The sequence below is a fragment of the Leptonychotes weddellii genome, chromosome 5, assembly GCF_054177405.1.
Source record: "Leptonychotes weddellii isolate Sample4059 chromosome 5, ASM5417740v2, whole genome shotgun sequence".
Taxonomy (NCBI): domain Eukaryota; kingdom Metazoa; phylum Chordata; class Mammalia; order Carnivora; family Phocidae; genus Leptonychotes; species Leptonychotes weddellii.
This window is the reverse complement of record NC_138373.1, coordinates 146,768,178-146,794,246: the sequence shown is the minus strand read 5'-3', so window position 1 is coordinate 146,794,246 and position 26,069 is coordinate 146,768,178. Positions and strand designations below refer to the sequence as shown.

Genomic DNA, 26,069 nt, shown 5'->3' with positions numbered 1-26,069 from the left:
GCTGTTAAAAGAGAAAACCACACGGTGGAACTATCAGAGAAACTGAGGCAGTGCTTTTGAGACAAGGATGAGAAGAATGGCAGTGAGCCAGCCATGTGAGCCATACGAGGGAAGAAGCTTCCGGGGAAAGAGAATAGCATATGTAAAAGCCCTGAGGCAGGACGAGTTTAGGAAGTGAAGGGGACCCTGTGTCCGAGTGTCACAGGCCAGTGCAGAGTGACAGATGTAGCCGGGGAAGGGGCCAGGCGAACACGGGATGCACCTTCTGAATTTCCCTTCCCTGACGGCTCACGGCTTTCCAGGGCCTGCTCCCACTGCCTTGAGTGGTCGCCTTGTAAAGCTTTTCTGGTCTTCTAGTGGTTTACAGAGACAGGGCTTGTGTGGCTACACCATGGCCAGAAGCCCGTAGGGTTGTTTTTCCAGCTTAAATGAGATACTACATGTAACCTGTGTAGTACGTTCATGCTCATTAAAAAACAGATAAGAACTCTTGAAAAAATGTGTGAAAATATTGAGATAAGTAAAGCCCCATAACAATCTGACTGTGAATTTTTATATTGCCATTTCACAAAGAAGACAGAACTTTGAATTTAAACTCATCCTTCTCCCCAAGATCATTACAAAGGGAGTTGTGTGGACTCCATCCCCTCTGGGAACCCTTCCCTGCCCCATCCACCCCGCAGGCCTCAGGGTCCCTCTGCCGCTCATGGAGGGCAGCCCCCTGTTGGACGTTCTGTCCCTATATCTGTCTCTTCCATGGGCTGTGAGCTCCTCAGTGATGGCGACTGGGCCTTCATTATCTGTTTCATCCAGCCCTTGGATGACATTTTATTTTATTTTATTTTAGGTATGTTTAAGGACTCTTTTTTTAACGATTTTATTTATTTGTCAGAGAGAGAGAGTACAAGCAAGGGGAGAAGCAGACTCCCCACAGAGCAGGGAGCCCGATGGGGGGCTCGATCCCAGGACCCAAGCCGAGGGCAGACGCTTCACCGACTGAGCCCCCCAGGCGCCCCTAAGGACTCTTCTAAATACCGAGCTGACTCTAAACCACCTTTGCACTAAGAACATGGTCCTTTCAAACCACTACACCATCTTAAAAAGTGTAATATCCTTTTAATTTTCCTAAAGTGTGGCCTGGTTTGAAGTATAGATCGGTTCATTGGAGATTTCCAGCCCGTGGCTTTTTCAGACCTCCGTTTTCCATGAGGAGTAGGCAGGCTTTTCGCCAAGGCTATTGCATCAGAGATGTGGGTTCTTTACTGCCGGGGAGGATGCCAAAAGTAATAACATTAGGCCCACGGTTCCCAAACCCTGCATTCGGGTGCCCTGGGGGCAGCATGGTGTATTTTGAATTTTCAAGGGAACGGCAGTTCTAGACATCGTGTCAGACACCGTGCAAATTGCTCAACGAGGTAGTTCGCAGTTTCAACATCACATTACAACATGTTCCTTTCAGTGACGTCACATCTTTGCAAAGCGGGGGTTTGGGTGGTGGTTGCACTAAAAATTAAGCAAGTACCCTGTGAAAATCAGTGTGGAACAGGAAACGAGGGTGACGGTGTCCGATCTGGTTCCAAGGTTCGGGAATTTGTGCAGTGCCCAGCGAACGCACACATATCGCACTAATAAGTAATTGTAGCTATTTTAAAGGAAGTAAAAACATGATGCGTATTTTTTTCAATTACCAAGTTGTTAGGACATAAGTACTTTGTAAGCTATTTTGCTCTAAGTGCTTAATAAATGAAACTGCTCAATATTTCTCTTGGCCTAGAAAGCCATGAAATAATTCCTAAGATGGAAGCCATGAACCCAGGAAAGTCTGGAAACTTCTCCATTCAGTTAGAGCAACTCCCACTTACCTCTTTCAGGCTTTCGATGCTGACCTCAGGAATTAATTCTGAACTCCACTGTAAGCATGGCTTGACGTTAATGACGTACACAAAACACCTATACTTAGTCCTGCCTGGAGAGTCTAGGAGCTGCAAGACTGGTAAAAAAAAAAAAAAATTTACTGGGAGGGAAAACAGAGATGCAGCCCATCCCTCTTCACCCCATCTAACTTGTTTCTTAATGAGCGAATACGGCTCTGGAATGAGCTGGATGCACGCCTTCCTGTTATAAAAACAGAAAAACAAGCATCCATTTGTGGGCCAGGGTTACGGTTTAATATCTCAAGCTAGGAGTGGCCTGAGTCTCCAGCTGGCCCTGCGAGCTGATTCCAGCCAGAAAGACCACAGAACAAGTGCTCTGAAGCTATAGTTATTATTGTTGGTAGCTGTCCTCCCAGCTTTTAGCTTATTTATAAATAACCTGGTTCAGTAAATTGCCTCATGCAGCTCGTTATCTTTGTTTGGAAAAAACAAGTTTGTCTGGGCCATCGCGCCAGGAAAGAGCATGCTCCACACTGGGCCTTCTATGGGAACTTGACGGAGATGGATGCGGCCGGGATGAGCCACTGGTCACATTCGCCTGAAATGTTTCCTAGGCTATTGAAATAGGGCAGTGGACTTCAGTCTCTCGTGGTCTCTGGATCCAGTTTATTCCAGGCCATTTTCTGGGAAGGATCTTGGCCCCATTCTCTGTGTTCACCTGTATAGGGAGATAGGGTTGCCCCTGTTCAAGCATGAAATACTATTCACCCTCAGCTTCCACGAGAAGGTGTTAGGCTCAATTATCTGTTGTTTGTGAGTCTCTTGCCTGTAAGTACCATGAGCCTCAGGGCCATTGCACCTGCTTTTCCCTCCTGCCTAGACTTTCTGCACTCAGCTATTACCACGACTGGGCCCTTCGTTCACTCTTGCAGCGAATATTTACTGAGTTCCTCTTGTGTGCCAAGCACTATACTGGGTGTTCAGGGTATAGGAGGGGATGACAATAATCAGAACGGTCAACATTTACTGAATGCTTGTGATGAGCCAAGCCTTCTTCCAGACCATTTACATGTAGTATCTTATCTAATGCTCGACAACAATCCAATGACATTCGACAGTAATCCAGCAAGTTATCCACATTTGATGTGGAGTGGCTACTTTACAATACCAAGTTACCCAACATTTTTCTGATAGGGAAAGTGAGACACAGAGAGGCTAAGTAACTTCTCCCAAGGTCACACAGCTCATAGGTGACGGAGCTGGGATTTGAGCTTACATTCTTTTTTTTTTTTAATTTTTTTTTTAAGATTTTTTATTTATTTATTTATTTATTTGACAGAGAGAGAGAGAGAGAGAGAAACAGCGAGAGCAGGAACACAAGCAGGGGGAATGAGAGAGGGAGAAGCAGTCTTCCCATTGAGCAGGGAGCCCGACGTGGGGCTCGATCCCAGGACCCTGAGCCAAAGGCAGATGCTTAACCGACTGAGCCACCCAGGTGCCCCTGAGCTTACATTCTTAAACACTGTTTTATTGTCTCTCTAGCAAGACGCAGAGGCCCTGGTCTCGTTGGCTTACGTTTTTGTGGAGGAGAGAGAAAGTACATTAGCAGATAAGTAATTTCCGATAGTCAAAGATGGTAGGAAAAGAAGTAATAATAATAAACCAGGGTAATTCAGTAGAGACTTCCCAGAGTGGGCAAGGAAGGATAGCTACTTTATATCGGGTAGTTAGAAAAGCCTCCACTAAGGGGTCATCGGGGCTGAGACCTGAAGAAGTGGGCCACGGGAAAGTATTCGGGAAAATTGTTCCAAGCAGAGGGAATAGCAAGTCCAGAGGCAGTGAGGCAGGGACATGTTTGACTGAGTGAGAAAGAGAGGTAAGCAGGACTCAGATCACACAGGGTCATGCTTTTCGACCTGGGCTGCACACAGCTGCCTGGGGGAGCTTCTAAAGATACCGATGCCTTGGCCCACACCCCCAGAGATGCTAAGGAAATCAGTCTGAGCTTTGGCTTGGCCAAGAGGAATTTTAAAAGAAGATGGTTGCAGTGGTCCAAAGAGATATGGTGGTGGCTTGGACCAAGGGGGTGGCCCTTCAGCCACTGCTCCCTCAGTGTGGGATTTTAAATGGCTCGAGGCTGATGTCTGTCCCACACAGCCCACCTGTGGTTTATAGGAAGTGCTCACATTCTTAGCCTGGAGAGATCAAAGTGTGGGGTGCTGAGCTGCAGGTGGCCTGGGAGCACATCCGCTAAGCTCTGCCTTGCTGCTCAGACACCCATCAGTCTCGTCCCACTGATGCTCTTACCAGATGTAGCAAGAGGAGTAGCAGCTGGCCCAACTTTTCCAAAGAAATCATCACCTCACAATCTCGAATCTCCAGCCAGCCAACCTTGTTATATCAGTGTGGGTGAGTCTACCCGTTCTTGGCCACAGTGGTTTCTGTCACAGCTTACTTTGGAAGGTGGTACCTTTGTCTTCTTGCTTCAGCTGTCACCGAAACAGTGCATTTGTCTGGGTTGTCTAAAGAAACAGAAGCAATAGGAAGTGTATAGAGAGAGATAAAGAGGTTTATTATATGGAATTGGCTCACATGAGTATCGGGGGTCGGGTAAGTCCCAAATCTGCAAAGTAGGCCGGTAGGCTGAAGATGCTGAATTTTGATCTATTCAGGCCTTCAACTGATTGGGTGAAGCCCACTCAGATTATGGAGGGCAATCTGCTTTACTCAAAAGTCCAGATTTAAATGTAAATCTCAACCAAAACCCCCTCATAGAAACATCCAGAATAACATTTGACCAAATATCTGAGCACCACGACCCAGCCAATTTGACACATAAAATTAACCACACAGACAAGAAGAGACTCATTTTACATCCTCTTACAATATGATATTCATAGAATATTTCCAGAAGAGTACAAAGAATACTTTCACCAGGGAGCTTGGGGTTTAGAGTAGAAGACATACTTATTTTTTTTATTTATTTATTTATTTATTTATTTATTTATTTATTTATTTATTTGCTGTGTGTGTATGTATTGGTTTTTTGAATAAAAAATAAGCTATAACAAATGGATCAGAGTGATCACTGGATTGCATTTATTGGCCATCTGCAAAACTGCTTTCTTCACATCTTAATGAGATGACACAAGGGGTGCCTGGGTGGCTCAGCTGGTTAACATCTGCCTTCAGCTCAGGTCATGATCCCGGGGTCCTGGGATCGAGCCCCATATTGGCCTCCCTGCTCGGTGGGGAGCCTGCTTCTCCCTCTGCCTCTGTCTGCCGCTCCCCCTGCTTGTGCTGTCTCTCTCGCGCGCTGTCAAATAAATAAACAAAAATTAAAAAAAAAAAAAGGAGATAACACAAGTACATGAGCCTACACTAAGGGGTATTACAGGAAACATCAAACATCAGAAAGCATTGTTGGCATTTGTTACACATCAGTGTCCTCTATAAGAGGAGCCCAGGGGATGTCACATGGATTTTAATTCCAAGAATGGTGGTGGGGCACCTGAGTGGCTCTGTTGGTTAAGTGTCTGCCTCTTGATTTCAGCTCAGGTCATGATCTCAGCGTTGTGAGATTGAGCCCCGAATCAGGCTCCACACTCAGTGGGGAGTCTACTTGAGATTCTCTCTCTCTTCCTCTCCCTTTGCCCCTCTCCCTGATTATGCCCGTATACACTTTCTCTCAAAAAAAAAAAAAAAAGAATGAACACAACCAAATGGGGTCACCCCCCTAGCCAGATATTACCATGTGGGCGTTTAACCTCATTTGAAGCACGGTTTTACATTCTCACTTTTATTTGTCTTTCTCTTTCAGTCCTGCCTTTTTTTTAACCTTTTATTATGGAAATTTTAAAATATACGCAACAGAAGAGAAAATGGTAAAGTGTATCCCCATGTAACAATCACCCAACTTCAACCATTATTCACTGATGGTCAGTTTGTTCTACATACTCCACACTTCCTCTCAAACACCATTGGATACTTTTTTCATTTTTTAAAAATGATCTATCAGGGGCACCTGGGTGGCTCAGTTGGTTAAGCAACTGCCTTCGGCTCAGGTCATGATCCTGGAGTCCCGGGATCGAGTCCCGCATCGGGCTCCCTGCTCAGCAGGGAGCCTGCTTCTCCCTCTGACCCTCTCCCCTCTCATGCTCTCTCTCTCTCTCATTCTCTCTCTCAAATAAATAAATAAAATCTTTAAAAAAAATGATCTATCATTTTCATTCTATAAAATTCATCCTTCTAAAGTATATGATTCAGTGGTTTTTCAAGTATATTCACAAGGTGGAACCATCACCATTATATAATTCCAAGACATGTTTATCACCCCATACCCAGCAGAAGTCATTCCTCATTCTCCTTTCACCTCAGCTCCTGGCAACCCCTTACCTACTTTCTGTCTCTGGATCCCCAGATTATTTTAAAGCAAATCTCAGATATCACGTAATTTCACCTATAAATATTTTAGTATGTATTTGTAATACATAAGGACCCCTTTTCTTTCCTTTAACATAGACAAATACCATTAGGATACAAAAAATTAGTAATAATTCTTTCATATCATCTAATACATAGTCAGTGTTCAATAGTCTCCTGTTAATTGGTTTATTCTCATTGTATCCAAACAAGGCCTTCATACCTGACATGGTTGGTATGACATGAGTCTCTTTTGGTATTTAACAGTTCCTTTTCCTGTGGTTGGTTTGTTTGACACTTATTTGTTAGAAGGGGAAGAAAGGTCATTTTCCTTTCAGACTGTAGAATTTTCTACAGTCTGAATTTGACTGATTACAGATCCATGGTGTTCTCTTATTGCCTATATGTTCTATAAACTGGTGGTTGACTATAGAGACTTGATGTGACTCAGGTTCTGGATTTTGGCAAGAATACTTTCCAGCTGGGGCGCCTGGGTGGCTCAGTCGTTAAGTGTCTGCCTTCAGCTCAGGTCATGATCCCAGGGTCCTGGGATCGAGCCCCACATTGGGCTCCCTGCTCCGCGGGAAGCCTGCTTCTCCCTCTCTCACTCCCCCTGCTTGTATTCCCTCTTTCGCTATCTCTCTCTCTGTCAAATAAATAAATAAAGATCTTAAAAAAAAAAAAAAAAGAATACTTTCCAGTTGGTAGTGGGTGTTTCCCTTGCACATCTGTGGACATAGTCATCTCTAACTGTCTTTTGGGATTTAAGACTGATCTGTGAGTTCAGGTGTCATCTGCCTGATCCACACATTAGGAAGTTCCCTATCAGCCTTTCCCAAGGGTCTTACATTGATCACTGTTGCCTAGATCCATTATTGCGTTAGGGAGATCATTGCAGAAGGATGATGTCCTAGTTCTTTTACTCCTTCTGCATTAATTAGCTGTAATCAACCTAAAAAGAACTTTTCCTCATTAACTTGGATGATTATACAGGAGGTAGGTATTGTAGCTGGATGAATAATTATGTAAATAACTGTATAAAAAGTGTTTATTGATGGTTCAGTGTCAACAAAGAATCACAACAATTATTTAATTAAAGAGAACCAACTCTTACTGAGTACCTACTAGGTGCCAGACACCATGCTGGGTAGGTACTTTGACATTCATTATAATTTCATTTAAAAATCATAATAATCTGGGGCATCTGCGTGGCTCAGCTGGTTAAGCATCCAACCCTTGATTTCGGCTCAGGTCATGATCTCAGGGTGGTGAGATCGAGCCCCATGGGTCGGGCTCCATGCTCAGCAGGGAGTCTGCTTGAGATTCTCTCTCTCCCTCTCCCTCTGCCCCTCTCCCCTCTCACTTGTGCGCAAGCTCTCTCTCCCTCTCTCTAAAATAAATAGATAAATAAATAAATAAAATCTTTTTTCAAAATCATAATAATCCTACAAGGCAGTTGTTATCTCATGTAACAGAGAAGGAAACTAAAGCTTAAGAGAAATGACTTAAATCAGGTCAAACAGCTGGAATTAGGTACAGGATGGGGGCACCGAAATCATGATTGACATAGAGCTGAGAGGGGTAGTTAACAGGTTAGATGACAGAGTCAATATCGGAAGATGAAGGGACAGATGAAAACATGAGAGCTTTAGCATTTACAGGGGGAAATGTAAAGTCCTGCTCTGGGATTGAAAGCCACTCAGGTCCACGCACGGAGAGACCTGAATTATCAGGATCTCGTGTTTCAAAATGACCTGGAGACATTAGCTTAGAGCAAGCTTCATATGGATCTTAGAAAAACTACCATTGTATTAAGCCGCATTAATAGGGGCAAGTAATGAATAGGCTCAAAGCTCCATTTGGATTAAAATCATAAATATCTTTTTCCCTGTTGCATCCTCAGCCTCCAGCATAGTATCCAGTAATTATCTGGATAATAATGGGCACTCAGTACATACCTGGCAACACTTAGATATATTTATTCAATCATTAACCAAATCTATTGGGTGCTTGTTGCCCCTTGAATGCAATGTTTTCAGTGCTTGAAATCCTGCAGTAGCCTTGCAAAGCCTCCATTCTAATAGAATGGTAAGGAAGAGAGATGACAAACAAATAAACAAATAATGGTGTGAAGTGTGTGCGGGGGAGTGCCAAGGAGAAAAATTAAGTGGGGTACGGTGGATGAGGAGTGCCGGGTAGGAGGAGTCGAGGCACATCTGGGGGTCAGGGAAGACCGCTCTGAACAGAGACCTGAATGAAGTGAGGGTGTGGGCCACGCAAGCAAAGAACAGCAAGTGCAAAGGCTCTGAGGCAGGAGTCTGCCAGATGTATTCCACGTGGAGGGAGGTGACAGTTTTCTCCAGTCTCGGCTGGTGAAACCACATCTGGAGCCAGGTGTGATTCTGGGCCCCACATATTGAGGAGATTGTCAAATGAGAGCATTTCAAGGTAGTAAAGGGTCTGGAACCTGCTCATGTTAGGGTGGGTTAAGAAAAAGAGTGACTTAGGCATACCTGGCTGGCTCTCCTCAAGTACGTGAAGAACAGACACAAGGCTGAGGGCTGAGAATTCCCTTTCGTGATCGATAACTGGGACCGTTCATTCACTCTGGGTGTAATATACAGCAGAACAAGTTCCCCAAAGGGAAATTAACTTCCTTGTCCAGTAGTGAGCTCCCTCTTCTCGGAGGTGTTCAAGCAAATGAAGACAGTCTACCAAAGATGGAGAAGATGACTCTCCCATCTCAGGCTGGAATAGGAGGCCTCTGAGGTGAATCCCATCAAGGAGATTCAGAACTGTGCCCTGACCCCTCTCTCCCACTTCTCTCCCTTTCCGCCCTCTCTGTCTCCATGCTCCCAGCTTGCTCACCCTCAGGACGATGCACATGCGTGCACACAAACACACAAGAGCAAGCAGAGCAGTGTAGGGGAGAGGGAGAGAAGACAAGGAAGGCAGAGAAAGAGGGAAAGAAGAAGAGAAGAGACGGGGAAGGGAAAAGAGGGGAGAGGGAGGCAGGGACGTGGGAGTGAGGCTTCGGAGTCAGGGAGCCCATGGTGACCCCATTGCAGGTCCCCAGAGCAGCAAATGGGTAATCTTGAATCACAGCTCATTTGGGGCTTCCTGTTTTCAGCTTGTCTCTGTGAACATTTGGAGGGGTTTCCAGCTAATAAATAAAGCAGAGAGCCAAGACTCCCTCCCCAGGCCAGCAGCCACTTCATCCCTGTGGCTGCCTGGCCCCAGTGCTCTCTGACCTCGCCTATCCTTTTGCCTGAGGACCATGCCAGAGTCCCCTCCGGCACCCACCACACCCGGCCCCAGGCCCCCTGCCCGCTTTTCCGAAGTTCCTGATTTGATCGGGTTCTCACGATAGAAAGATAAACCTCCCAGAGTGCAGAATCCAGTCTGAGCAGTTGCAGAAAAATTCACCTTGGAAAAGACAAGTTTTCCAGAGACACATTTTCTTTGCCTTTTCCCAAACTCCCGCTGTTTTCTTCCTCCCATTCCCCTGCCCCCTCCCAAGTTACGAGTGGATCTTTATCAAGTCTTCTTAAATTCAATCCAGCAAACATGTTGGGCACATCTGTGCCAGGCACCTGTGTTAGGACTTGTGGGGGAGACACGTTATCTGTCCTCAAGAAGCTGACCATCTAATGGGAGGAAAACATCGGTGGAGCTGGGCTTTACAGGGCCCAGACGTGCACAATTTGAAGGCCCCTTGTAAGGAAAAGAACTTAAAATTGCCAGGAACATAGGCCAGGGCTTGTCCTGGGGTTTTAGAAGAGTCCGTATACAAGAAACCAGGATTATATCCTCACTCCTAGAGAGGGCAGGATGAGCACTCCCACCCCAAACTACCCAGAAAAGGTGCACAAGGAGAGGTTGTGCTGACACTAATTAATACTAGTTAATTCATTAAACCTCTATGTCTACACTGTCTCTCTTTGCTCCCTTTTGTCTATTCTGTGAAGAGATGAATGCATGCATGATGCATTCAACAGATATTTACTTAGGGCTCCTATAATAACTAGGACAAAGTTCAGCTGTGTAACAAAAGACCTAAGGTGGCTTAAATAAGCCAGGACCTTCTCTCACACACAGTGGTCTGGGCGAAAGCAGCCCAGGGCTCTCTCGGAACTTACTTGGTTTTAAGGACCCAGACTCCTTCCATCTTGTTGATCATGAATTCCTGGGGTGCTGTTCTTTGGCCACAATGTCAAAGATGGTCCACACCATCTAGCAAGAAGAGCAAAAGACTTCCCTTCCCTTTAATAGTAGGCCTGGAAGTTCGGACTCCGCTTCTGCTCACAGAAACAGAAAACATGGTCACATGGGCACACACAGGGGCCCGGGAGATGGGGAAGTGTGATATTTATTCTGTGGGAGGTCACTTGCCCCCAGAATGGGGTGCTTCATGACTATAGAAGAGAATGGACGCTGTGTCCAAGACATCCAAGACATCCTGCTATGTATGCTGTGCTGTCTAGGAAACTGAGGTGCAGAAGAAGTTCTGGTCCTTTCCAGAGCCACCCAGGGACAAAACTGAATTAGACAAGCTGTCCCTGCAAGCTTCCCCCACACCACCACCCATTCTTTCATTTTGGTAACTCTAACTCTCTCCACTGGACCCCGAACATGGGCTGAAGATGAAACACTCTGATCATTAGAGGGGAAGTTGGAGGAAGGGGGAGGCAATAAAGTGAGGAAGTTGGCAGGAAAAAAGAGAACCAGAAGAGAGTAGTGTTGTAGAAACCAAGTTTCAAAAAGCTCAGCAATTTCAGATGTCGTGGAATGCCAAACAGGATGCCAATCTAAAGAACGCTATTGGATTTGCCAGCGAGGATGTGACAGGTGATCTTTGCCAAATCAGTTTCAGTGGAGTGGTAGGGATTGACATTCGAAGACAGTGGGTTTAGGGGTGAGTGGGAAATGATGTAGAGACAAAGAGCAGGGAGTACCTGGGGTATTGAAAAGCAGGAACAATTTGAGGAGAATGGAGGGCCCATGATCACGTTGACCCAAAGGATAAAGAATCAACAGAGAGCAAAAGACAAAAAATACAAGGCAGAAATATAGTTTGACCACTTTAACGAAGACCAAAATAACAGTGACTTAAACAAGATTAAAGTCCATTTCTTTCTCATGTAAGTGTCTGAACATGCACAGTCAAGGGCGGATTGGGGACTCCATGGTGTTGGGAATCCAGGTTCCATCCACCTTATTATTCAGCCATCCTCAACATATATGGCTTCCATCCTGTGGTCCGAGATCCCAGCCAGGTGGAAGAGGGAAAAGAGACCGGGAAGATTCCCTTTGTGGTAAAGGCACCACCCAGAGTTTGCCCACAGCACATCCACTCCCGTGTTCACTGACCAGATTCTGAGACTTGGCCGCATCTACCTAGGAGGGAGACTGGAACAAAGCAATCTTTAGCTGAGAGACTAGATGCCAGGTAAAACTGAAGGGTCCTATTCCTGAAGGAGGAAGGGGCAGTGAGCAGTCAGTCTTAGAAGACCTAGAACAAAGGGCAAGTTCAGCCATGAGTGGGAGGGGGCGCACGGCCACCTGGAAGACGAAGCGGGAAAGCTGGTGGGCTTGGAAAGGGATGGCAAATAGGGAACTCTTGCTTGGTCACTCTTATTTTCTCCACAAAGTTGTACTCAGCATCATCGCTGAGAGGCAGGGACTCTGAGAGAGCCAAGAAGAGAGAAGGTGTGCCAAGCCTCGCTCCCCATCATTGTTTCCCATCTGTTAGGGTGGAACAGCAGGTGTGCACTTGTAGATACCCTGAAGATGGTTTGGAGAACAGCTGTGCTCTTAGAGTCCTGAGCTTCCTTCCCAGCTCTGCACTTAGCTGCCATATGGCCTTGGACAGGGCAAGAAATATGTTTCTGCATCTGTTAAATGACCATAATAATGCCCACACTGCCTGCCTCACAATCTTGTTTTGTGTCCCCTGAGAGAGCTGTGAAGCTTCTTTGTAAGCTGTGAGGTTGTGGGTGTGCATCATCCCACAGGGATGGAGTGGTCAGGGCACTGGTGAGGCTCCGAGGGAGGCAGGAGAGGGCTAGGAGAGATTGTAAGCACCGGAGAGCCTCCCGCACAAGCTGTTCGGCACCTGCCAACCCCCCGCCCAGGGGGTCTGGGCCTCTGGCCCAACATCAGACGCCTCTGCTGTCCAGGTGAGGGTGACGGGAGGGGGCAGCACTCCAAGCTGGCCACAGCTGGTGGCAGTCAGCTTGTGTTCTGTCTTGAGATCACGGTCACAGAGCCTTGGCCTCGTCCCCTGCATTTGGCCTTGGAAGTTCTCCTGGGACCTGTCCTTGACCCCAAGTTACCACTTCATGTTCCTGGCCTCAGCCCAGGAAACAGTGTGAGTTTCTCCCCCAGCCTTGGGTTGAGCACAACCAGCCTTGTCCAGTGTATATGCACGTGTATGCATGCACACACACACTGCTTGCACACACAAGCACCACATACAACACACCACCCATGTAACATATGCCACACACAGGTACTCCCCACCACCACACACATGTCCCCCCACAAACTGCACATACATACAACCCACATGCACACACCCAACACATACATACCACACACACATATACTCCCTTTTTTCCAGCTGGTCTCTACCCCATGTCACATTCAACCCACCATACAACCTGCCATGCAACTACTTGAGGGATTTGGGATTTTTTTAATTCAATTAGCCAACATATAGTATATCATTAGTTTTTGATGTAGTGTTCAACGATTCATTAGTTACGTATAAAACCCAGTGCACGAGGGATTTTTCTAAAACACAAATTAGGCTACTTTCTTGTTTAAACTCCTCCACTTCTTCCAGTGGTTTTCCAGAGTCTTCAGGCTAAAATTCTAGCCTCTTACCAAAGCGATTGAGGTCCCCCAAGGTCTGTTCCTTGACAATCCACTTTAGCCATCCCTCAACCTCCAGCCCCATCGGCCAGTCTGAACCACTTGGGTATTCCCCATCCACGTCCCCATGTGGCTCCTCTGGCCTCTGCTTTGCCCATCCCTTCCATCCTCCAGAGAAATGCCCCTGCTGAAAATTGTACTTATTCTTCCAAACCCTGTTCAGAGTTCACCTGTTCTGTAAAGATTCTCTTGACAAGCCCAATGGAATGTTCCCTTCCTCATCTACAGGTACATAGTGGAATGACTTGTTTCCTATGTGTCTCCCCTGCTAGGCAGGTGACTTCCTCAAGGTCACTATATATATAGAACACTGGGTCCTGGCATTGGGTAGGTGCTCCATGAACGCTGGCTGGCTGGCTGGCACTCACCCCCTGATCCTCCCACACAGATCAAAGTAGAAAACCAGCATGACTACCAGGACATCACCAGCATGGTGGCTATGGCCAAAACCTACGCCACCACTGAGGCCTTCATTGACTCCAAGTATGACATCCGCATCCAGAAAATCGGATCCAACTACAAGGCTTACATGTGAGTCCCTGGGCAGGGCCTGGGTTGCTGGGAGGGAGGGTGGGAGGAGAGTGTAGGAGGAACATCCATTAGAGATGTACGTCCAGCCCTGTCTCCTCCACTGCAGGGCAGAGACCCTTCAGCACTTCATTATTCTCCCTTTATGTCCACTTACTGCCCCTCTTCTCTGGTCAGTATGGCTAAGTGCTGATGCTTTCTCACAGCTTATCCCAGGGTAGAAATCTGTCTACCCAAAGAAAGCTGCTTCTCCCAGAGGAAGAAAGATACTTGGCATGTTTGGGGGGACTTCAAGTATATATGGATGTATACCATAGGAGACTAGACTGAAAGAGAAACTTGGGGACAAATCAAGGAGGGCCTTAAATGCCTTGCTGAGGGTTTGGGCCTCTGTTTTGTTCTCTCCTGAGCAGAGAAGTGGCATGATCTGACCTGCATTTATAAAAAGCTAGCTCTGGGGCCATGGACTGCAGAGGGGTTTCTCTGGAACTATTAAGACCAATTAGGAGATGACATCAGATTTCTCCAGCTGCAAGCAACAGAAACCACACCTGACTGCTTTGATGGAGTTTTCAAAAGGGAATTTATTAGAAAGGCATGAATGATCAGAAACCCTAAAAACAAATCCACTCAACTGTCAATTTCAGAACTATTAGAATCCAAGGCAGCTGCAGGAATCTGGGTGGCCAGAGCAACAGACAATCTTCATGGCACCCCTATTGGGAAATGAATCTGCCCGAGTCATTTTCAGTGCTTAACTCAAGGTTGTGATTCCATGGAAACAGGGTGGATTAATCCAACTTGGATCACAGGCTTACTGGTTGGAGAAGGGCAGAAGACCAGTATGGAGAGTCCCACCAAGATGATATGCAATATGGGTGGGGTCAGCCCCCAGTGGGAATAGAGGTGCTGTGACAAAGGGAAGAAGAATGAATGCCAGAAAATCCAACACATACATTCAGCCCAGGGGTGGTTCTGGCAAAGGATGACTCACACTCGAGCGGCTGTGGTCGTGAGAATGGGACTTCTTGAAAAGGTGGGAGGGCTTATCTGCTCCAAGGCCTCTCTGTGTCTCACTTTGGAATGTTGTTGTTGGTTCCCCTTGAAATGACAAGACCCCAGAGAGCTAACCAGTGCCCAGTTGCCAAGCTTTCCTGGAGCCCTGGCCGTGTGCACGGCTCTCCATCCGAGGGCTGCCATGGCGGGCTCGGGACAGTTGGAAATCTCTCTGCATGCTTTTGCACAGTGGAGCTTGTGCTCTAGGTCAGGGTCAGCAAACCACCACCCACAGGCTAAATCCAGCTGCCCCCTGTTTCTGTAAATAAAGTTTTATTGACCACAGCCAGACACATCCATTTGTGCATTATCTCGGGTTGCTTCTGCTCTACCTGCATTGCCTAGACTAGGGCTCAGCAGACTTTTTCCATAAAGGGCCAGATGGTCCTTTTAGGCTTTGAGGGCCCCACAGTCTTCACTACAACTACTCCACTCTGCCATTGCCTGGGGAGCTGGCGAAGAGGCAGACCTCTTCTTTCAAGTTGAAAGGCAGACTTTCCTTAGACTTGACCTCTAAGGAAAGATTCCCAGGAAAGGGATAGAGCCAGTTCTCAAGGAAGACTTCCGCCCTGTCTTGCCAATTACTCTCTGCTACCCATGAGCCAGGCCAGACCTGTCTCTAATCTCAGATGCCCTCAGGGTGATAAGATCGGCTCTTCCCTGCCCCCTATGAGTTGGGGAACATTCCAGTGCAGCACTCCAGTGCATTACTGAGGTCTCCACCATCCGTCATGATATCATTTCCCTCCTCTCCTCATTGTTGGCGTTTCCACTTGACATTGACGACACCTTGTCCTAGTTTCTCTTCTTGAAGATTAGCTCATTGCCGCATTCTTTATCCTGAGCCTTTGTGCCCTGGCAGCTCCAGTTTGTCATTATTTATGACTTTTCCTGGACCCTGCCTTGGCCCCTGTCCGAGGGAGCGGGTTCGTGTCAGACCTCAATGTAGAGCATCCTCTCGGCACCCCCACCCCACCCCCCGACCATTCAACCTCCTTTCTGTCCCACTTCCTGCCCTGCACTCAGACCTCTGTGCTTGTTGCTACTGGGGTGTCATTGTTACTCGGGCTTCTCAGCAGACGGAGCTAGGAAATACATGGGTGTACCTTAACCCATGCACGCACACATATCTGTAATTATTTCTATATATATCCAGCTCTATCTGGAGCTAAAGAGGGCTCATATTGACGTCTCCGACTTTCCTCTAGTACCACGTGATTCACTTCTGCTTTCCCAGATTGCTTATTTATAACTTCCCACTCCAACAGGGAAAATCCTAGCTCCTACCAGCCGCCATCCATTTACTTATGTGTTCAGTCCCAGTCCAACTGCAGAACCATGAACGTGGAGCCCCGTGGGAAAGAGCTTTACCCACTGCAGTGCAGTGCTCAGGTACAGCTCCCCTTATAGTTAGCCAGACAGCCTCCACTCTCGTCCAAACTTATGTGGGTCTGCACCTTACCACCCACCCCACCGTCTTCAGCAAGGAGGTCGACATCATACATTTGCAATATAGGTCGACTCTTCTGGCACAGTCTACATTCTATCCTACATTCAAGCAGTTGCATCACATTTCGGCCAAGTGAGTCTTTTCCCCCAGCCTGTGACGGGCTCTGCCATGGAGAGTCGTGGTTAAGAGCATGGAGTTCCTCAGATATGGGTTGATGGCTTGTGCCACTCAGTGGGAATGGTAATAATGGTAATATCTCTCTCATTAGGTTCTCTGACCCATGTCTCAGACAGAGATAGCACCCATCGAACAGCAACTCTCACCATTGTTATTTTCTTGGCAGGAGAGCAATCTGGCTTGTGTTCCTGCTGCTTCTGGCATTGCGATGCCTTCTTTTCTTGTCTCTACTGACTGACAAATAATGGCAGTGCCCATTGGACTAAGACATTTATGGGAATATTTCCTTTAGTCCACACAATATATAAGGATGGAGATCATTCCCATTTTACCAATGGAGAAAATAAAGACTCCGAGATGGTGTCCATGGTTATACAGCCAGAAAATGCTAGAACCAAGATTCAGCCTTGCATCTGTCTGACTCAAGTCAGTTCTTCCCTTCTCTTGCCACCATGCAGATTCCACTATACCAACCCTCCCACCCTCCAAGGCACATTCAGTGGTTACCTTCTGGGGTCACATTGAGTGACTCTGGTTTCTCCTCTGCTTTCCCCGAGCTCTTCACCACTCGGGTATGCTGCTAACCTTACCATGCCTCTACTGTGGTTTTAAACTGGTCCACCCTTCCTGGTAGTAAGCAGCCTTAGGATGGGGTCACTGAGACAAGCCTAGTACCCAGGACATAGAGTGGCCCAGTGGAGTGTTTGCCGAATTGAATTGAATCGAGTTGGGCTGAACTGAACGGACATAGCGCTTACCGATGTCACTGTACCCCTTGGCAATTCTAGCCCCTGTTGTCCATCAGCAATTCTCGGCATCTCTTGTCATCAAATGCATCTTCTTTTCTGTTCTAGAAGGATACATTTGTCTAGCAATTCCTCCTCCCACATTCCCCTTTCATCTCAACCACATGCCTTCCCTCGGCCATAAAACACAAAGCTTTACCTCCACCACTTTGCTTATACTCATTCAGTCTTCGCTGAGTCCAGATAGGCCACCGGAGATCAATTTGTCTTGATTTTTCCACAGTATACACTGTCCCTTACCCAGGACTTAGTTACTGGGTACCTACTACATGCCAGGTCCCACTGGACACTGTGGGGGCCAGGGGTGAGTCAGACATGTCCCTGGCCCTCAAGGAAGACTGGACACTAAAGTGGTCATTCCAGGTGAGATTAGCATGACTAAATATTGGTTTAGGGGCATTTACTCTTGTTGGGGGAGGTGGGCTGTTGGGAAGTCACATCTCATATGAAACATGAAGGATGAGTAGTCCTTAGGGAGGCAAAGATGGAGACAAAGACTGGATCAGGCAAAGGGAAGAATGTATCTAGAAGCCTCTACCTAGGAAAAAACCATGGCACTGGAGGATCGCAAGGGAGGTTGGTGTTGCTGGAGCAGAAAAGGCAAACAGAGAGGGTATTGAGGCCAGGAGGCCTTCCTGCCCTTCACCATGAAAAAGTGATCAGTTCTCTCCATGGATCATTTTTCCTACATTTTGGAGCCCTCAAGAAATTCCAGAATCACTAATAGCTCTACTACCCTAGTTCTTCTTTTCAAAAACAAGAGGCCAAGGTTTGGGGGATTTCATCTGATGGTGTAGACATGTTTTAAATTTCATCTTTAGAGGCACCTGCACCCCCATGTTCATAGCAACCATGTCCATAATAGCCAAATTGTGGAAGGAGCCAAGATGTCCATCGACAGATGAATGGATAAAGAAGATGTGGTGTATATATACACAATGGAATACTACTCAGCCATCAGAAAGGATGAATACCTAACATTTACATCGACATGGATGGAACTGGAAGGTATTATGCTGAGCAAAATAAGTCAATCAGAGAAAGAATTATCAAATGGTTTCACTCATATGTGGAATATAAGAAACAACGCAGAGGATCATAGGGAAAGGGAGGGGAAAATGGGATGGAAAGAAATCAGAGAGGGAGAAAAACCATGAGAGACTTTTTACTATGGGAAACAAACTGAGGGTTGTTGGAGGGGAGGTGGGTAGAGGGATGGGGTAAGTGGTTGACAAGCATTAAGGAGGGCACATGGTGTGATGAACACTGGGTGTTATATGCAGCTGATGAATCACTGAACTCTACCTCTGAAATTAATGATGTACTATACATTGGCTAATTAAATTTAAATTTAAAAAATGAAAAAAATAATAATCTTTGGATTTCCAAGGCAGCCTAGAAAAAAATACATAAGATCCAACAAGTAAATAAGACAATCAGCATAAAGGAAAATAAAAAACAGGCCAATAAAGCTGGGGGCAAGATGTGTCCCTAACAATACATGCCAGAATGTGAGCCAATTATTTGAATTGGAGCCTCCTAGCAGCCAAAGCAAAGAAGGAAGGGCGGAGCAGTGACAGGGGTCCTAATGCCCTCGGTGTTATTTTTCTGATACAGGAGAACCTCCATCTCTGGAAACTGGAAGGCCAACACAGGCTCTGCCATGCTGGAGCAGGTGGCCATGACAGAGAGGTAAGAGACAGAGGAGGTGTGATAGGGCGCAGCAGCAGCCCTGACAGGAGGTGGGGGAGGGATACAACAAGAGGCCTGTAAGGAATGGCGCCTCACCCTCCGGCCAGGGCCTCACCACCCACAGAGCACTTTCCCAGACATGGCAACTCTTTATTGCACAACCCCCTGCAGGGTAGATGTTATTATAATCCCACTTTACAGATGGCAGAAGCAAGTTCAGAGAGGGAAAGTGACTTGTCCAGGGTCACAGAGCTGATCAGTGACAGAGCTGAGAGTAGATCCCTGATGTCTTAACTCCAAGTCTGGGGGTCTTTCCAGCCCTGCCCAACTACTGAAGAGAGAGCAGGGAGTCCTCACCAGTCCCTTCTGTGCTCTGACAGGTACACGAAAGCATCCATATTAGGGCACCAGGGCTCCTGGAATGTCCATTCCTCTCTCCAACTTCTTTTTCCAGCTCAGTGTCGGGAGGAAGAGGTTATTTCCACTGAATCATGAATGTGGTATGTGCACTCTGGCTAAAGGTCCCTCAGGTCTTTCTTCCTTTAAGCACTGCTGGGAGCTCTCCTCACCTAAAGAAGGGCCAGTCACCTGCTCCCGGGGCCAGCAGGGCACACACATTCTTTCCTGCGGCCCCGTGACCTCTGCGTGCAGGCAAGCAACGAGAGCGGATAGCGTGTGGGCTTTGGGGTCAGAAAGATCTGTTGGGTGAACATTCATTGAGTGCCGACTGCATGCCATGTTGTGCCAAGCACCAAAGGAATCAAGATGAAAAGATCCAGCCCTTCCCTTCAGAGACTCTGTGTCCATTGGGGCGTCAGAACACAAATCTCATTGGTCAGAGACAAGAGGGGGTCAGTTGGCTTGTGGCGATGAAAACTCCAGAGGTGCAGCTCTAGGTAAGTTTAGGGCTCATCCCCACACACCTCAGTTCAGCTTGCTTCTGCGGTGGCTTCCTTCCGGCCAGCGCGCTCATCTGGGGGCGCATAGCGGCTCCAGGTTTCCCTCCTGACGGTGTCAAGGCCCGCAGGACAAAATTCTTTCCCAACCATCTCAACCAAAGACTGGAAGTGAGCCTTCTTCGCGGAGTGGCCTGCCTTGGGTCACATGACCATCCGTGAGCCGATCACTACGGCCTCGGAGCGGCTCCTATGCAATTGCCGGGGCCCATGTCACCTGTCCACCCCCGGAGATTGCGGTGGGACCAGGCACTGTGGCAGCAGCGACAGAGGGAGACGGGGTGGGCTCTGACGCCATGGAACATCAGGAAGGACAGGAGGGGAAATCAATCTACAGAGGTCCACTCCGGGCTCCACGGTCAACGTCGGACACCGAGTGTGGTATGCTGGGGTGGCAGTAAGCTGTGAGTGCTTGCAGAGGGAGCCCAGAGAAGGGGCAGCCAGTGAGACTAGCAAGGGGTGAGGTCAGGGAAGGCTTCCTGAAGGAGGTGGTGCTGCAGTCCCCTTGTAAAGAATGAGTAGGAGTTGGGCGCCTGGGAGGCTCAGTTGGTTAAGCAACTGCCTTCGGCTCAGGTCATGATCCTGGAGTCCCGGGATCGAGTCCCACATCGCACTCCCTGCTCAGCTGGAGGTCTGCTTCTCCCTCTGACCCTTTTCCCTCTCGTGCTCTCTGTCTCTCATTCTCTCTCTCTCTCAAATAAATAAATAAAATCTTAAAAAAAAAAAAAAAGAATGAGTAGGAGTTGGGAGGCATTCCTTCATTTCCTTGTCGGTCATCTGTTGAGCACGAGCTGGGAGCCAGGTGTTGAGCGAGGCCCTGGGGAAACGGTGGCAAACAAGACGGACATGGTGTCTCCCTTCCTGGAACTGATGGCTCGGGGGCTCAGAGAAGCAGGAGGTGAGCGAAAGCAAGTGGTCCTGTCCCTTCCAGGCTAGGTTACCAGGGGCAAGTTAAATAACCCTTGTGAACTGCTCCAGCTGTTAATTGGAGGTGATCAGCCAGAGGCTGATCAGGAGACGGAGGCTCGGTAGCTCCCCCAGTAGCAGGCACCACAAGGAGGGGCTGCCTCTCCTTCCTGTCAGCCCCAGGGGTCAGCTGCGGCCCTCGCTCTGGGAGCCCGCCTGTGCCAGCTCGTCTCAGGGAGGGGTGTGCTCGTGACCTTGCCCACCCGAATCATCTGGTCCGGGCAGTCATTTCCTTCCCCCAGTGAGCATCCACAGGACATCGTGGTCCTTTTCTCCATGGCCTTTCCAGAATGGGAGCCCAGCCTTCTGTGAAGTCTCATGAGCTGCTCAGAGATGGCCCCAGCAGGCCACCGTATCCTCTGCTCTGCACAGTTCCAGGTCACGTGGGCCATTCCTGCAAGGGCCTACCTCAGGCACGCGTCCGCTTAGGCCTGGGATTCACTTCCGCTTCTGTAGAGTCATGGGCAGTGCTCGCAAAGCCTGGGACAGAGCTTCCCAATGCCACCTCCACGGGGGGAATCTCTGGGGGCCCATAAACGGGCCCCAGCTCCTCCTTCCACCTGGCTTACCTGTTTGCCAGGTAGCCTGATCCCTCCTCGGCAAAACTGACAATGTGGCTTGGCTGGTGCTAGTCCCACCCGGCTGGAGGGGACCATGGACCAATGTTCTCCAGTCTCTTCCACACTGCCCCACCCATGAAGCCCCTTCCTTAACCCTGGGAAGGGATGAGGGGGCTATGGCCCATGGGATGCAGCCAGTAGGTATTCTGGAAGTTCATCATTGGAAAATAGCCTCTAGAAACCAGTTTTCTCTGGGTCTTGGTCCAGACTTCCACCTTCCATTGAGAAGAAACCTGATTTAGGGGTTGTCTCAGAGCACAGGTCTTCCTAAACTGAAGGGGCCTCACCGGCCAGCCACTGAGGCCAAATACAGGGACCCTGGTCAGAGAGCCCAGGGGGCTCTTGGAGCTCTGAGGACCGAAGGTCGTCCTCAACTGTGGCTGCACATGAGAATCCCATGGGAAGCTTTAAAGTACAGAGAGTATTCTGACATAGGGCAGGGCCCCCAAATCTGAGTGTTGACTCTGTGTATGTTTGCTCGACTCTCCTGGTAATTCTGAGGCACAATGAGAATCATACCTAGGCCTTCCCATTTTTCAGGTAAGGAAACTGAGGCTTCAAGAAGAGGCTTCCCCAAAATTATTGAGGAAATGAATAGCAAGACTCCAGGTCACTGGTCTCCCGTGCTGAGGGAGAACAGGCTGCAGTGTGTCCCAACTGACAAGAAGGGTGGCTTGCGGGCTCCTGGGTGGCTCAGTTGGTTGAGCGACTGCCTTCGGCTCAGGTCATGATCCTGGAGTCCCAGGATCGAGTCCCGCATCAGGCTCCCTGCTCGGCAGGGAGTCTGCTTCTCCCTCTGACCCTCCTCCCTCTCATGCTCTCTGTCTCTCATTCTCTCTCTCGCAAATAAATTTAAAAAAAAGAAGCGTGACTTGCTTGGACTGCGGAATCAGACAGAATCTAGGTTTGGAAGCCAGCACTGTGGCTGATTAAGGTCTTTGAGCCTCAGTCTCCTCATCAGAAATATGGGTTCAGCCTTCCTGACAGAGTTGTGGTGGGGGTTAGAGAAGGAAGGGTCAACCCCCACAGAAGGCCTGGTACCTATCAGGAGCTGAAAAGGTGTGAGTTGTCATCCTTCCTTTTCCTTCTGTGATCTCGCATGCTCCTTGCTACAGTTGAATGAAAAAACTGAGCAAGGGACCAGGAGATCTGTGTAATCCTGGCTCTATTACTGCCCTGCTGTGTGATCTGGCCAAGCCACTCTCCCTCTCTGGGCCTCAGTGGGCCTTGGCCATTAAGATGAGAAAGTTAGTTCTAAGAGCATGCCGGCCATGATCTCTCCTCATTCCAGGCCTTATGGCTCAGAGACACAAATAGATCTCAGAGCAGGCGTGCCCCGAGTGACCCTGGAGAGTGAGGAGAGAAACAGGAATATTGCCACAAAGTCCCCTGTGACTCCCAAATCCAGCCACCACAAGGGAAGCCAAGTGCAGGCCCGGGAAGACTTCTCCAGATACAACCATCTCCTTGTTGCAAGGGTCAGAGTCCAGCGCTGAAATCTTTCCCCTGCAAAGCAAACTGACCTTGCAGCCCTCAAGTGGCTGGAAAGGGAACATAAGCACTGGGTCCAGAGGGCCAGGCCCGGGCTGGGAGAGCAGCCTGCCAGGCTCCCCCGCCTGCCTGCCCCAGGCTCGGGGCAGAATGCACCCTTTGTCTCCCTCAGGCTCTCATCTAGCATGGTCAGCATGGTCGCTGGGGCTCCAAGGGCGGCCTGGGAGGGATTTCTGAGCCCTTCAAGCAGCTTTCCCAAGGGAAAAGGACCGCAGGAGTGGCAGGGTGTCCAGGATGGCTCCGGATGGGGACAAGCTCCCCACTGCCACAGAGCCAGCTGGGTCCTGGGGGGCCGGGGGCGGGGTCTCAGAGACTTCTCCCACCCCTCATTCCTTCTCCCCCTCATCCTTCCTCTCTCTCTCTCTCTCTCTCTCTATTGCTTCCTGGCTCCCTTTCTAGTCCCTCTCCTTTCTCCGTCTCTCTCTCTGTCCATTTGTGTCTCTGCCTTCATATGCCCGTCTGTTTCTCCCACTGCTTCTCTGTTGTCTCCGTCTGTCTGTCTTTCTCGCTGCATCTCTGTCTCTTGTTATTTCTGACCACCTCTCTCCATCTCTGAATGCATGCGCACGGCACTATCTGTCCTGCGGCCTGTTTGTCCGTGTCTCTCAATCTATCTCCACCTCTCTCTCTCTCCCCCTCTGTTCCCCCTACCTGCTCCCTCCCCCGATGCTCACTGTCTGTCTGTCTATCGGTCTGTGCAGGTACAGGCTGTGGGTGGATAGCTGCTCAGAAATGTTTGGCGGCCTGGACGTCTGCGCTGTCAAGGCCGTCCACGGCAAGGATGGCAGAGATTACATCATTGAGGTGAGGGCGGGCGTGCAGGACGGACAGGGCCCACGTGTGGGCTCCAGCATGCTCGGCTCTGTCCCAGCCCGGGGCCTGGGCACATGAGGCTCCCAGAGCTTCTCACCCACCGGCCTCACACAGCTCCCCATCCCCTCCCTCGGCAGCATCTCGAGCCTCTGAGGTCCGGACATGAAGTTTGACGACCCCTGGGCCTAAGGGCAGGGAGAGTGCATCAGGCCACGAGTCAGCAAGACTGTGTGCCATTGGGCCTCTGAAATTTTCTGTGTCCACGTGTGTAAACAGGGCACGTGTCCCTAGTCACCACGCAGAGATTCCATCCTCTGTCCGTTCAACACACTTGTCCTTAGGGGCTCCCCAGGCCTAGGCATGGGTGTGGCTCTGGGGACAGAGCTGTGACCGAGACGGACATGGGGTGTGGTGGGGAAAGAGGATGAAAAACAAGTCTTGGAGGACACTGAACCCAGGGAACACAGCACTGCAGGGGTGTGAATGGAAGGAAAGATGGAGGGAAATAGAATTGTAAGAGAGTCTCTCCACAACCCTCCTGCAGCCCATGCCTCTCCCGGGCCCACAGGCCCCTGCCGTCCTCCAGGCCATACCTCTAATCCCACACTCTTCTTCCCCCGCTGACTTCCTGTCAGTGCTCCCCCGATCCCACAGTCCTCCTGTCTCCTCCAGGACTCTGTCCTCTCCCGCTCCTACAGTCCCCCTCTCCCCCCACAACTCCCCTCTGTGCTTCTCCCAATCCCACCGTCTCCCTCTCTCCTCCAGGACTGCCCCCCACCACCGTCCCTCCTGGTCCCACAGTCCTCCTCTGCACCCCAACCCCTCTCCCCTGCCCACACACATAGCTTTCCCCTGAAAATGCCCGTCTGGCCTCAGAGTTCTCCCTTCTCTCCCCAAATACACATCTCCGAGGTCACACCCCCTACAGCCCCTTGCAGGGCTCCCCTTCCGAGGCCTTCTCAAGCCACAGCGGACGGGCGGTGCTGACACAAGGCCAAGACACGTGACAGAGAGCCCTGCAGTCGCCCCCTCCCCGGCTTGCGGGCGGCTAATGGCAAGCACATGGCTGGGTGACCAGGAGCCAGCTCGTCCTCCAGGCCCGCGTGCCTCGCCGCTCCCCGGGCCCCGCGGCGCGGCAGGGCCAGGTGACTCCCCGGGGGGGGTGGGGAGCCCTGTTGCTTGCTGCCAGCCACACCAGGAGGGCATTGGCAGCCTGCCCGGGGAGGGGCCACCCTTGGATGGACACCGTCCCTCTACCCTCCGCAGAGAGGCCGGAAAACTCCCAGGATGAGCTACATCTGTATTTGCAGGGTCCATCCTGCTCTGGAAAACTGGCTGCCACCATAACTGAAAGCACCGCCCCCAACCCAGGAACCCCTTCTCCGAGGCGGTATTGGAGGGGTCAGGAGCACACTTGCTCCTGAGCCAGAGCCAGGCTGCCTCCTGGAGGCATGAGTTTCCCGCCTTCCTGAGCATGCCCTGGGAGCTTTGGACCAGGAGGGGGGGGGGGGGGAATCCAGGGCCTCCTGCCTGGGGCGTTGCATCTCTTGAGACCGCTCCGGCCCCCCTGCGTCTGCATCTCCTCACAGGGACCACCAGACTCGAGCTCGCAGCTTGGCACACACGCGGTCATCCGTCCTTGGCTAACGAGCCCCTGCGCGGGGCACCAGGCTCCCAGCCGGGTGATGGGGATATAGCAGCGACCATGGCGGCAGGGACCCTTCCTCCTAGAGCTCCCATCCAGAGAGGTGACAGCGATCATGGAGGAAGGGCTCCTTGACTCCCCTTCCCCTCCCTCCCGTGAGTTTAGCCCCTTCTCCCTTGCACTCTCTCTGCCCCGAGAACGCCTGCCTATTTGAGTTTTCTCAACATTTGTTCTGAGGAAATAAAAGCCTGGACTCGTGGGCCCAGGCTCCCTGCCTCCAGACATTCAGAGGGTCATGAATGAAAGACCTCTTACATTTAAAAAAAAAAAAAAAAAAAAAGCAAAATTAGTGGGTTTGGACTTTAAAAAAACAAGAAAACAACTTCTCAAAATGTTCCAGGAAAAAAAAAAAAGATGACTTTTCAGATTGTTTTTTCTCTCAGAAACATTGCAGAGTTGTTTCCCTTGCTTTTGGGTTTACAGCAGGGTCAAGGGAGATGGGGAGCTTGCTACCAGGAAGATAAAAGGTATTTTTCCCCACTCAGGAAAAAAAAAAAGGCAGAAGAAATCCAAAAAT

At 49.4% G+C, this 26,069-nt stretch overlaps 1 protein-coding gene across 2 annotated transcripts in view; it reads left to right on the top strand.

Moving 5' to 3' along the window:
• SYN3 (synapsin III) overlaps positions 1-26,069 on the top strand; it is a 445,565-nt gene that overhangs the window by 407,050 nt on the left and 12,446 nt on the right. For both annotated transcript variants that reach the window (XM_081822362.1, XM_081822363.1), the window contains exons 8-10: positions 13,621-13,763; positions 18,867-18,941; positions 23,736-23,838. In XM_081822362.1, the coding sequence (XP_081678488.1) occupies positions 13,621-13,763; positions 18,867-18,941; positions 23,736-23,838 (321 nt within the window). The remainder of the gene's footprint in view (positions 1-13,620; positions 13,764-18,866; positions 18,942-23,735; positions 23,839-26,069) is intronic.